The 14679-nt window shown below is 42.9% G+C and overlaps 1 protein-coding gene across 1 annotated transcript in view; it reads right to left on the minus strand.

The window, feature by feature from the left end:
• LOC136645910 (glypican-5-like) overlaps positions 1–14679 on the minus strand; it is a 468549-nt gene that overhangs the window by 426382 nt on the left and 27488 nt on the right. The window contains exon 3 of the mRNA XM_066622361.1: positions 1248–1407. Within this exon, the coding sequence (XP_066478458.1) occupies positions 1248–1407 (160 nt within the window). The remainder of the gene's footprint in view (positions 1–1247; positions 1408–14679) is intronic.

Below are 14679 nucleotides of genomic sequence, written 5' to 3' on the forward strand. Positions count from 1 at the left end.
CTGTAAGACACATACTTATCTCTGATATTGCCACATATATCCCATGGAACAGAGGGGTGCCCAAACCCTGGCCCGGGGGCCAGTTGCAGCCCTTGGGAACTCCCAATCAGTCCCACAGGGACTCTAGTATCCAATGAGCCTCTGACTGTCTGGAGACTTGCTGGAGTCCAAGCTGGCCAGAAACAACTGCTCTCAGTGTGAGGACAACTATTAGACCTCTCATGTGAGCTGTGGGCTCCCTCCACTGCTTGCTGTTTCATGTCTGTGATGCGGCAGCAAAGGAAAGGCTGGCCTTGCTCTGTTCAAGGCCCTTTATAGGCCTTGAGCTATTCAAGACCATTCATTCATCTAAGTTCCACCTCTAATATATTCATTTATGTAAATTTATTCAAATTTGAAATGTAAATTAATTTTTTTTCTCACCCTTGACACAGTGTCAGAGAGATGATGTGACCCTCCTGCCTAAAAGTTTGGACACCCCTGTAATAGATATTGGGAAACAATGACTAAGTGGCTCCCTTCACTGAATTTCTGTGAGGTTTTAGAAGTCTTTCACTCTCCCACACACACCCCACCCTGCTAGTGACCTCTGCATTACATGAAAGAAGCCGTTAAATACTACATCTGTAATGGGTTCACCCACTTAAGTGCAACTTTTCTCAATTATAGCAACTTGTATATACACAGTCCTTGTACACAGTCAGTGAAGACAGCTGTTTGACTTTCTCCCACTGAAAAAAACAAAAGGGCAGCACCACAAAGCAGAAAAACACAGAAAACCAACAAGTGCAAAAATAATTACTACCAATAGTATAACTCCCAGTACTTTTTGAGAATATACTCTTGGGGGGGGGAGGGGAAGGGAGGAATCTTAAAGAAAAAGCACAGACTCAAAACAAATAACTACATTTGAAATGGTTTTTCTCTTCTTCACCCAAAATATAAAGCTGAGACTACAAACCCCAAAACTGAATTTCATGGAGTGATTCCATACCATTCACCAAGACGACTGAATGAAACCTCCATGTTCAGAAGTATCGGCCTCTCAGTACCAGATGCTGGTGACTAACAAAGGGAAAGAGCTGTTGCCTGCATGCCCTGCTGGTAAGCTTTCCCAAAAGCACATGGCTGCTCTTTTTGCAAATGGGATACTGGACTAGATGGACTATTGGTGAATCCAGCTGAGATGCTCCTGAATTTGTGTACCAATGGAACATTTCCATCATCATTTTGTTTAGGAATCCTACCTTGAAAAGCTGTAATGTGACCAACAATCATATATTTCAGTTCAAAGTTGAGGATCTGAATGTTCTCCATTCTCTCCCTCCGAACCGCTGTTTGATAGCTTTCTTCCATCTTCTTAGTGCAACACGTTGGTGCTCTGTGTTGGCAGATCTGCAAGTTTGACTCTAATGCCCGGAAAAGAAAAGACAAACACAAATCATTCTCAGTAACATCCTTCACGAATGGCACAAAATACATTTCTTACAAGCCCAGTAATATCCTAGCAAGATATACAGTACTGGAAGAGATATGGCAGAGATAGGAGTGAAATGTTCAGATTGTCTGTTCACCTCCAAAGGCTCCACTTCTTGCTACAGTCTGACAATGCTGACTGCACTTAAGGAATCCACTACAAAGGGCCCACTATTTTTTGTTGTGAAACATAAGGGCATGGACACACATTTTCGAGCTGATGAAGTCAATCAGTACACGTTGAAATGGTCATACAATTACTTTAATGTGGCTTCAAATTACTTTGTAGATGCCTTTAAAGACAGAAGAGGGTCCAGAGAATTGAGGGGGGAAATAATGGAATTGTTGTCCCTGGTTTAGTGCTACGACAGCCTTTATACAGTTGAACCATGTTACAGCAAAGTCACTGGTACCTAACAGACAGCTACTGCACTGTGAAATATGCCGACTACACGAAACAGCATGGAAGCAGCAGGCCTGGGGTGCTCTTTCACTCTGAGTCCGCAGCCACCTCCTTCCATCCCACTATGGACGAAGCCACATAAGTCCACTTGCTGCTCACTAAACACAAGTGGAAAGCAAGTCATCTGCTTCCCTACCCCTTTACCTTGCTCTCTCTTTGCAGTCCCTTTAAATAAAACAAAGTGCAGGACAACTCAGGAATTCCCAGCCTGACTCACATTTTGTTGGAAAGGATTGTATGGGAAGCAGCAAGGTAAGATTTGTTTCTAGATTTTGGAGGGGGCAGCAACACTGATGGGTTTGGCAACATCAAGTGGCAAAGCCCCTGCTACTAATTTTGTGCTGAGATCAGTTCACTAGGTATACCTTAATCCTCAGCCCCATATCATACAAACATGGGCCCAGGGCCTTGGAGTCAAGCTGGTCGTCTTCATCACAGCAGCCTAGCAGGAAATCCTAGCCACATTTGTCACAACATAGCACCTTTTTTCCCCAATGTGGTACATATTTCTTAGGTTAAACTACTGGCTTTGACATACAGACCTGTGCTTTGTTTCAGAGCTTAACCAGATGGTGGGCACTGAAATAAGTGCAAGCAGGGTTAACGAATTATATTTTCACCTTCAAGCTCTGGAACCCACTATGAGGTTGAGGCCCCAAGGCCTCATATTGCAACCCTTTGCCTATCCCACATTGTGAAGACATGGGATTTCTGCAGGTGTTGCTATCTACATAGCATTGTACTGGGTTTGGAGAAACAAGATTTATCTTCAAGAAAGCTATTAATCATCATAGGAAAACAGCCACCGGGACCTTAGCAGCAGTGGGTCACTATGATTCCTTGCCCCATTAATTCCTAGAACAAACACACAGAAGGTTGAAGAGAATGTCTGCAGACCCAGAGCCAAAAGGATATAAAGATCATTCCTAAGTCAAAGCAGCTCAAACTTTCTGAATGCCAAAGGACATCATGCAAACAGAGAAGAGTATTTAAAGACACACAGCAAGCAAAGCGAGCCACATTCTTCCTACATTTAAGTCAGTGTGATCATCATCTACTGTGATTAGAAATATCACATTCTTCAAAGTTAGCTCTGGGCCAGAAGCTTTAATTACAGAAAATCTAATTTAAGTTCTTTGTGCTCAATTTGCCGAATGCGGAGAGAGTAGTTCAACGTGATCAGTATGGCTTGATATCTTTAATAGCTCTAAGAAGAACACAATAATTAAGTAACGCAAAGCATTAAGCAAACAGAATGGAGGGAAGAACCCAGACTATGTGGCAACTACTGAATGGCACACTGCATTACTGCAGAGGAATGCATACCAGATTTCAAGCTGAGGGCGCATCTGCACACCAGCTTCCCAGGCTGCTGGGTCAATGCATTTGATGACCCACCTTCTAGCAGACACTCCCAAACAGGGACCAAATTAGAACTAGCCTAAATAATCCTGCTGGTTTCAATAAGGTAATCTTCATGAAAGGAAAGACATAGAATTACTGTTGACACATGTAGAATTAACTTAACATAGAATTACTGTTACCTTGTTAACAGAGACGGATGTCTGCTTCATCAAGTAATGGATCACGCCCATACCCACCCCCTTCAAGCACATACTGATATGGTCAGAAAACCAAAATCCACCATAGCTCAAGAGCACTCAGTCCTGGACTTCTCTGAAAAGAACGGTCTTTAACCCATTCAATACCCCCCTATACTTTTATTGAGAATATGACTAAAATGATGCAACAATCTTTGATTCACACAGAATTATAGTTGGTTCTCATTATCCACTATGGCTAAGTTCCTGGAAACTCTAGTGGGCAGCAAATTCGCAGATAACGAACCATTAATTCTACGGGGAAAAATTGGGTTGGCTGCAAGGTGTACCTTCCTTGCAATCAGAAGAATTCAGCACCACCAGGAAGCCAGCAGAAAGCACTAAAATGTATCTGAGTGTGGCAGAGACCTTCTGGAGGCTGCAGGGACCTTCAGAATGGCATCTGCAGCAAGCACAGACCCATTTAAAATGACCAGTGGAAGATTCCACCAAACTTTTTAAAGGAGTCCATGTTGGTCACAAGTGCCATTCCCTGCAGGCTCCAGAAGGTCTCTGCATAGCAGATAACAAAAGAGGCACAGATAATGAGAGAAGGTAGCAATTCTGCCCCTCGCAGATAAGCGAATTTGCAGATAGTTAATCCGCATATAAAGAGAACTGACACAGTAACATATTACTGTGGAACTTCAGAGACCATCATAACTTTTAGCTGTTTCCCCAGAATTCAAGATGAGATTATAAGAAAAACAACAAAAAAGCTTGCACAGCAAATCAAATCAACCAGTTCCAAGGAACTCCATTTACTGTACAGCTATAACCCAAGTCTTCCACACAGAACAAGAATGAACGATGTGCTGTTGTTCCAGTAGGACAACAACCTTTAGGGGAAGAACTTGCCCTGTCAATACATGTATATGAACTATGCAACAGTAATAGTAATACAGATCATGCCTCATTATCCACTGGAGTTTCGTTCTGGAAGCCCCAGTGGATTAAAAAAAAAAATCAGTGGATACCAAATCAGTATCAACTAAAAACAGTTTTAAAGACCCACTTCCAGGTTTCTTGCTCCTCCATTGTCACCCCAGAATGCATTTGTATAGACACTATACCACATTCAGCCACTAGATGGGGTGAATAATAGAATCTAGTGGAATAAAATTATAACTATTTGACAGCTTTGAGGTAGGAAATGGGGTTTGGGAGCTTTGTTCCTTGTTAAAAGGCATTTAAAGGTTGACCCTGGTATATGTGGTGAGTCAAATCAGTGGATACCAAGGTCCCACCTGTATTTAAAATTCCATACCACCATAAGGCATTCTGTCAACATTTTAAAAAAAGAAATGCTACAAAGGAAGATTTTATTTCTTGGAGTCTAAAGTAATCTTAATCTATTTGAAGAGCTATTTTCTTACACAAAACCCACAACTGACAAAGTCATCGCAAACATTAAATAGCTAGTCTTCAGGATACTCAGAAAATCAAATAGATATCCAATTACCAGATCCTAATCTTCCTTAGCCCTATTGATTTATCACAATCAACACACATACAATCTGTTTACAGCATGCACTGTTACATACAATTCCCAAAGTTGCGTGAATGTATGTGCCTATGGCAGAACATATGATATGCACTGCATATTAGAGGACTGTGGTGCTTATGTTGGCCTAGAAAATGAATGCATTTCCTCCTGAACATGCATGCATGTAAAGACACGTGCAACGAAGTGTGTCACTAGCCCACATGACTTTGGATCAAAGAGACGGAATTTTGAAAACTAGAAGGGTGATGGTTTTTACACCCCAAGGTGCTTTGCCTGCCCCCCCCCAACTCTGAGGATCTGGAGGGAGCAAAAGTAAGGGATACAGTGGCATGAGAAAGGACAGAGGAGACTACCATCTGCACTGTGCACCTAGTATACTAGATCTTCTTGACTTCTTCCCCACAAGTGCAATGAGATATATGCTTTGTCTTTTCAACTCTTGTGTAGCTGAGAGAAGATAGGGAACGGCGGAAAAAGATAAGAAAACTGTTACGTAGAGGAGGGAAAAAAAAGGGCAAATATGGACTATATCTGGATCTCCTGCCTCCTGGGGTCTAGAGGGTAGAGCCTCCATTAGCCCAAAGATAACATCAGAAGGTCACCAGTTCGAGGACACCGTCAGCTCCCTGAACAGCTGAGAATGGCGAGACCTTGAAGCAGCTGACAAGCCAAGCTGAGTGATTCCACCTGCTCTTGGTGTGAGCAAGAAGTGTCTTGGCTGCCCTCCATGTGAGAGATGGAGCTGCCTGTCAGCCTGTGTGGGAGAACTGGAGGCCAGAAGTGAGACCAAACCAAGAAGATCCATTCTGAAATGTTGTTGGCTCTTGAAAGAGAGAACCTCTATGATTGTAAAAATCCCCATGAGGGATTTAGAAATGCCTGCCTATGTAAACGGCCTTGAATAAAGTCAGAGGAGTAATCCGATGACCAGAAAGGCGGTATATAAATACCTAGTTATTATTATTATTATTAGTTATTTATTATAAACACTAGCATTTTCCAAAATATTTAGAACTGTTAGTGGACAGCAAAATGAACACATTAGCAGTATGGCAGGAGAACAAATTTACGTCCTATCAACACCAGCATTACCATGCTAGTCTTGGGGGAAAATCATACAGCACTAGCCTGCACTTATCTTCATTTCCAAGCAATATTCTTGAAATCCAGTGGAACGAGGGTGAAGCACTACACTGACTACAGCATGTTGCTCCCCCCCCCTTTGCCTGACACTCTGTGCACACCAGGCAGAGGTGGGAAAATGGGGGAGTCTATTGGCTGCATTATCCATGGGGTAGGGTGGGCTCGTGCCCCAAAGGCTTCTCACCTTCTGGCTCCAGTCTGCCAGTTTTTCTGAGACCTGCCTGTCCGCCCACCCAAGGACAGTCTGAAAATAGCTGGTCGCTCTTTGGAGGATTAAGTAGGAATTTTTTGTTGTCAGCCCGATTGGTCATGGCTGATGATTTTTCTTTTTCCACCTACACTAGACTGCCGTGGTGTGGGTATTGGGTTTATTGTCTGTATTACTTGCCTTTGGACACTTTGGCAGGTGACATGCGGACAGGGTAGATAGGACTGTAGGGAACTGGCATACACTGGGAGGTCAGCAAGGTCAGGGGGTGAGGCAGGACCACTCAGATAATACTTGTCTGGGTTGCTTGAGGCTGGCTGGCAAGCCCCCAGGCTGGAGCAAGTAGAGATCACCAGTGGGCGTGGCTTGTGGGGTCTCTGCTCTTCCACTGCCTCAACCCCTTGGGGTTGGTGGTCTCTCGGGCCAGGACCAAGGATGACTTGGAGCCACGATGTGATGCCCATGTAGCCCGGGGGACGCAGATGGTTAGCACTGCTTCCCCCAACTTAGTTGCCCGCACGTGGAGGGTTGTTTAGTTAGTTCCCCCTGCTGCAGCTTTTATGGTTGTTGATGCTGGCTGGCAAGCCCCTAGGCTGGAGCAAGCAGAGATCACCAGTGGGTGTGGCCTGTGGAGTCTCTGCTCTTCCACTGCCTCAACCCCTTGAGGTTGGTGGCAAGAAGCTCTCTCGGACCAGGACCCAGGGTGACTTGGAGTCACAATGTGATGCCTGTGTAGCCTGGGGGAGGTAGACGGTTAGAACCCCTTCCCCCAACTTAGGGCCCAAACATATCCGGCACCGGAAAATTGGACAGGATTGGGTCCTTAGTTGCTTCCACATGGGAGATGGTTTAGTTAGTTTACCCTGCTGCAGATTTTATGGTTTTTATTAATAAAAGTGATCTTTTATCCCAAGCCTTTGTTGGTTATGCTTATTTCAGAGGTGCAAGGATTTCATTGGAGAGCTATGAAGATACAAATGCAAACGGTGGAAGGATAAAATTTAGAATTGGGTCCTTTTCAGGGAAAAGGGCGGGATACAAATAAAGTTTATTATTATTATTATTTTATTAATTGGTTTAGCCTAGACAAGGGAGGGCAGGGAAGGGTTGTATCAGAGTAAATGTTTCGCACACAGAAGATTCTGCCTTTGCTATCTCCAGACAGGGCTGGGAAACACCCAGCTAGAGAGTTGCTAGCAATCAGCATAGTCAAAACAGAACTAGATAGATGAATGTTTTTGAGTCCGTATAAAGGCAACTTTCTATGTAACGTACTGAAAACAAAGTTGGGTAGGGAAGAGACTGTTCCTTCTATACACAGGAAAGGAAGCAATTACTTTAAACAAGGAATTGCTTAAAGTTTCAAGTTTCAAGTTAAGCTTAAAGTTAAGCTGAAAGTTTGCTTAAACTATTTCTTTAGTTTATACTGTATATAGCACCATCTATATACCTGGCACTTTACGGAGGGTCATAACTGATCCCTTCCCCACGGACCATATAATCTTTTGAAGGAGGTGAAGATGAGATGACAACTACAGATGGACAAACTAGACAATACATACATACATGTATAAATCTCTCATGATTTTTTTGCATTTGGAAATCATGGCTGGGCAGAGGGGCTAACTTAGCTGATTTAATGAAAATTCTTCCTCTCTGAAGGTGCAGTTGTAGCCAGCCAAAATCAAAACATGGCAATAAATCAAAAGTTCTCAGATTTCAGAATGGAATTTGATCTGAGAAATTTTAAGTGTTGAACTTTACAGTGTACATCCAAAGGTTTCAAGGAAGCTCAGTGGTAGCAGAGCTCCCATTTTACATGCAGAAGCTTCCATGTCCAGTCCCTGCATTTCCAGGAAGAGCTATGTCTGAATCCTGGTGGAGCCACTACTAGCCAGCGGGGACAATACAAAACCAGAAAGACCAATGGTCTAAGAATCATTTAAGTCAGATTTGTATGTTCATATACTTTCACAATGTCATGCATAATTCAAATTATGAATTTTACCTGTTAAGATTTTTTTTACTTGAAATTGGAACAGCAAAACTGGAATTTTCAAAGTGATTTTCATTCTAGGGCCTTTAGCAATAAGGTCTGATCTTGTATCTGAATGCTGCACTGTAGCTGGACAGCTCATCACTGGTTTCTTTAAATAGCATCATCTTAAATCCACTGGCTTCCAAGTACAGTATTATATACAAGTGCTCAGATATGCCAGAGACACTCCCTATGAAGTCTTTTTATTGCTCCTATACCGAGGATAGCTTATAGGCTATTCTTTCAGGCCTAAAGAAAACAGACCAATCTGAAATAAGCCAAATATAAGTATCTCCTCTCTAAATCCAGATTGCTGCCTAATCCATAACAGGTAAGAGTAGTGCACAACCTTCTGCGCTCAAAGCATTTACTCTGATACAGACCCTCCTTGCCCTACCTTGCAGGGCCTCTGAGAGGAATTTTATCAGGGGGTACACAGTTTCTTTTGGGCCCCTTTGCAAAGGGGGTGAGTGTGAAACAGCAAGGGAGGGTGGTGATGGGCAAGCAGAATAGGGGCAGGGAGGGGGGAGGGCAGAGATACCTGGAAAAGTCCTTGGAGCCCAGGTCTACCAACCCATTTGGCATCAGTCATGCCCCCAGCATCCCATGCAGGCAACAAGTCTGAGTAGATAGGAAAACATAAGATCCCAGGATATTTCTGGGCCCCCTCCTTTGGCTCCAGGGCCCCCCTTTGGACCCTGGGCCCGGGTACAAATTACCCCATTTACCCCCCTCTCCTAGGCCCTACTACCTTGTCTGGACTAAAACAATCCTAAATCATCATGAAAAGCTAAATGGTCAGTCTCATAAAAAGGCTCACAGCCCAATCCTAACCAAATTTCCAGCACCAATAGAACCATGTCAGCAGTCACAGAGGCCTCCTCAAGGTAAAGGAATGTTTGTCCCCTTGCCTTGGGGGCAGCATTGCGGCTGCATCAGCACTGGAAAATTGTTTAGAATTGGGTTGTTAGCTTCATATGGCTATGTTCATGCCCACATTTGCATACAGGCTATTCGAAATAATCCTGAAGATGGTTTGCCCTAACTCAGTGGTTCTCAAACTTTTTAGCATCAGGACCCACTTTTTAGTAGGACCATCTGCCGAGACACACCGAAAGTGATGTAGTTAACGTGGAAGTGATGTCATGGTCGGAAGTAACATCATCAATTTAGGCTTCAAACCTAAGATGTGATCAGCCAAAGGTCCCATTACATAGTGCCATCATGCTGTTATTTTGCATAGCTCGGAATACAAACATTCCAGCTCGGAAGTCGAAGCAGAACACAGACTTGGATCCTTCTCCAACCATACAGCCTTTCCCCATTTCCAGCATCCCATCTAGTCAGGGCAAAGCAGCATGCCTCTCTGCATGCCCCAGTAGCTCTGTACTCTGTATTTTCAGTGGTGGCTGAACTAGGTGCTACACGGCCCACTTGAAACTGGCTCACAAACCACCTAGTGCAGTGGTTCTCACACATTTAGCATCAGGACCCACTTTTTAGAATGAGAATCTGTCAGGACCCACCAGAAGTGATGTAATGACTGGAAGTGACATCATCAAGCAGGAAAATTTTTAACAATCCTAGGCTGCAATCCTACCCACACTTACCCAGGAGTGACTATCACTGTTAAAAGAATACACATAGTAGCCTGTTAAAAGTACAGGTCTGTAACATTTCCCCAAGTGCAGTCATGTACAAGTGTAGCATCAAGTCTCATATATAAAAAATAAAATATTGAAATGAACGGGGACCCACCTGAAACTGGTTCGTGACCCACCTAGTGGGTCCCGACCCACAGTTTGAGAAACACTGACCTAGTGCATCCTGACCCACAGCTTCTGAAATGCTACCCTTTATCTTCATCTTTATAGCCTGGAAGAGGGGCAAGAAATGAAACTCTACGTAGCCAAACAATCACTGAATGTATAAAACTGCTTTATTCTCATGCAGACTCGTTTTGCTTACTTTGAATGGCTGCAGGTCACCAAGGCACCAGACAGAAGTCTTCTCTACACCTGTTTCTATTTTGAACCCATCAAGGGGTGGGTTCAGAAGTGTGCTTCTGATTCACTTCAAACCCATCAAGGGGTGGGGGGGGAGAGAGATTTGGGAAGATAAAAACCTTAGACAAATTCAACTGTGTTATAAACTCAAGTATTCATACAGAGCCCCATAACTGTGCAGAAATTCCACAGCATGGTGGCTCCAGAATCCCAAAAGTAAGAGAAAATGAAGATTTTTTTGTACTTGTACAAGACCTACAGAATGTTTTGATTTCCTCAAAGTGGGCAAAAGAACTATTTTGGCTGAGATGCACAGAGATTTAACAAAAGGCAAGGGCAGATTCTGATGCTTTCATCAATTATCAATACAGTATTCTTCTAATTGTCGAAAAGCAATTTTGTAGTCCCTTGAGTGTTGGGAGAGTTAGAACAGACAAGAGAAAATATTTCTTTACACAACGTGTGTGGTTGGTCTGTGGAACTCCTTGCCACAGGATGTGATGACAGTATCTGGCCTGGACGCCTTTAAAAAGGGATCGGACAAGTTTCTGGAGGAAAAATCCATTACGGGGTACAAGCCATGATGTGTATGCGCAACCTCCTGATTTTAGAAATGGGTTATGTCAGAATGCCAGATGCAAGGGAGGGCACCAAGATGAGGTCTCTTGTTATCTGGTGTGCTCCCTGGGGCATTTGGTGGGCCGCTGTGAGATACAGGAAGCTGGACTAGATGGGCCTATGGCCTGATCCAGTGGGGCTGTTCTTATGTTCTTAATATTTTAAGTCTTGCCACATATGACAAACACAATCTTGGCTAATTTTAAAACACAAACTATAATGTTTTTTTACTCATCCTTATGGGGTTTTTTTGTATTTAAGGGCTAGTTTACATGATCACTTGTATCCCCATGCAACGGTCTCAGAACTTTTCTGAAGATAAATCTGCAAAGCAAATGCATCTTAGCCCTGAGAATGCAGTGCAGAGGCTGGTTATAAGATTCTCTTACAGAAACAAATCAAAGTCAATCTTGCCAAGCATTCTGTTACCAGTCAGGAAAACAGCCTATTCCTATCCTCTCCTCTCAATCCTACAAGGGACAGTTCAATTTCTCTTCATTCCTGAACAGATGTAGCATCTGATGCAGGGGCTCCCCAGTTCCATGCTGCACAGAAGTCCACTTGAAAAAACAAACAGCACCATTTCCACCTGGCATATGGATCTGGCTTTCTGCTACCTTTGTCACAAGCCTTAAGAACATGCCACCCTTCTGAACAGGACATCCACCGGCATGAGAGTAAGAGAGGCCAGTGGGAACTAGGGGATCATCAACATCATTCTCCAATCTTAGCCTTACTCCAAGTGGTGGCATAGCTAGACACTGTGGCACCGAAGGCAATCTTCAAAATCACACCCCCTGTCACACCCGGACATGATGTTACACCCCGTAACTCAGAATGCCCCTTCTGGAAGTCCCCATTTAAAGGTTCTGGGGGGAGCATTCTAAGTTGCAGTAATACCCTCCCAGCACTATGGAGCAATTGCCCCCAGTCCCCCCCCTTAGCAATGCCATCGACTTCAAGGCATATATCTAGTAAATGGAATGGTGGGCGGAATCGCCTGCACTATTTAAACTGCTGTTTTTCTTTTTTGGTTTGCCAACACGCATGTGGAATTCACAGAAGTCAACTGCACTCAAGATGAGGGGCAACTGTGCCTCAGTTCTCCATGCGTAGAACAATACTTTGTATACCCTGTACTTTGGTTACATTTACATTTGAGAACATAACAATCCTGATCCTCTGTGCATGAATATTTGAAGTACGTTCTATTCTAATTTTAAAGAATTGCTTTTAACTGTCATTATAACCCAAAAGCAAGCTGGAAGGAATTTTGTCTCGCTTGCCATTTCTTTTGTGCATGCAGCATTTGAGACAGAAAATATACTTGTGGTAGTCGCAATGAGAATTTCCAACCAGATAGTTAATTGGCATATATCAATTGTAGTCTTCGGGGCTGTGTTTTATTGCAGTTTTCAAACAACTTCACTGGAATGGGGCTGATTGAGTAACTGATCCCTGCACTCCCAAGTACTTACAGTTTGCACAGAATGGGACTTGCCCATTCTGCTTCATATATGCAGAAAGCAAAAAAGAAGCCCCATCCAAGCTGAAGCTAACATGTCAACATGATAAGGCGACAAAGATAAGCTGACAGCCAATGCTTTCAATAGCAAAATGACTCCGTCAAGGCCCCGGTGCATGATGCTATGAGGATGGATGATCTGCGAGGGAAAACTAAATGATATCAACAGAACTGCCGGCCTTGGATACTGACACAGCAGTTTATCTCCTGGAGCGTGCAAGATTCCAAGACAAATGCCGTTTCTTTCCTAGCCATTACACTAGAAGCAGGCAATCAATTTCATGAAGGTCTAGAAAGTCATGACACTCATGGCTGCAGGTTCCATAACCCAGGTGTCTTTTGGCACACGCAAGCACTGGTCTTCAAACTGTGACCATATTAGTGGTTCCTAAAACACCAGCTGCAGCCAGGTCCACATCCTTGGCTATTAAAGCATTTCACTTTACATTTTGGTTTGAGGTATTACATAAAAAATACAAAATATGTACTATGTATGTATAGAAATATGTCTTACACAGAGATATGATACAGATGCTTCTAACTCTCACCTTAATGTCCTTGGGATTCTGGAGTCCTGAATTTAAAGGTCTTGTTTCCAAATCAGAATTCATTAGCGATGCAATAGGACAACGTGAATACACAGAACAAAAAGGAATGGAATCTGGCTCATCTATGCAGCTCAGGGCCTCCTTGTAAATTCCCCCTTCTTAAAAATTGCATCTGTTTCGGTGCCTTGGGCAGCCATATTGAGGACCATTTTCTTGACCACTCCAAGATTCTATGGGGCATGCATGTGCTTCCCTGTACTTTAAGATAGCCATCCCACACACACGCATCTGGACACTACCGTGAGATGAATTATTTCTACTATGGCTATATCATATAGCACAACATATGTTTCGTAGCTTATCATGATAAGTACCTAAACATCAGCAGCAGCAGCAGCATTCCAGAAATGGGGTTAGTGTGTTTCCATGACAGTTTCATTTCATGACAAACTAGAAAGTAGAAACAGCAGTCCCATAATACAGCCATACCAGAGGTAAGTCCATCATACAGACAGCATTTGCAGCAATCTCCATGTGATGCCAGGAACACGCAAGAGAACTTTTCACCACGAGGGAAGGGGAGAAGGAAGCAGGTGAAGACCTCACAAGTTTTAGAGTATGGTATGCTTTGGCAGAACACATTCGATTGCAACAGATTATCTAAGAAGAACAATTCTAAAAGGATATACCCATCTGGCATCTTCTGTTTTAAAGGTCAGAAGTATTTGGATATTATTTGTATCAACTGGAAAATGTCCAGTCACAAAGACTGCTAAATCCTCAAACACACCTAGTCATGGAAAAACATCCCAATTAAAACACTAGGGCAGTCTTATGTAAATGCCTTCAGTGCCAAGGCCAATAACTCTAATCAAAATTTATCATGCATCAACATTTGCTTCCAGTATAATGGCCTACAAATAAAGAAATTTGATCTGCTTCTTGTGCGGACTTAGAAAATGTACTTTGCAAACATAAGTGTGTAAACACAAGTTTCCTTCTTGCTATGGTATGCACACTTAACCCCCACTAGCATTAATGGGAATTATGCATGCATAATGAATGGAGAATAGACCCTCAATGAATAGGGCCGTTGTTGGTATAATGAATACTTTAACCACCAATGTTTAGAAATATGCTGAACTAGCCAACTTAAGTTGTTGCTGAACAAAGCGACCAGGATCCACCAACAGTATCCCGTTCAGGAAAAACTCCTTTTCTGACAGGACACTGAAGGGCCAATGAATCACAGTCACAATGTGCTTGTATCCCTCTAAAAAGAGCAAACAAATCAGAATTGCTATTTTGAAGACACTTTGACAACAAAAGTCACAGCAGTTCAGACCAGGATCAGGGATGAGGATCCAAAAGATTAGATTACCAAAACATAATTTGACCTGCAATGAGGCATATGTCTGGTTGCAACACATCTTTAATATGTTTATTTAATCATAAATATTTTTCACTATTATTTGCAATATTTTTATCCCGCTTTTCTCCCCAAAGGGATCCAAAACAGTTATGCACTGACAAAAATAGGAATGAC

This window comes from Tiliqua scincoides, chromosome 3, assembly GCF_035046505.1.
Source record: "Tiliqua scincoides isolate rTilSci1 chromosome 3, rTilSci1.hap2, whole genome shotgun sequence".
Lineage (NCBI taxonomy): Eukaryota > Metazoa > Chordata > Lepidosauria > Squamata > Scincidae > Tiliqua > Tiliqua scincoides.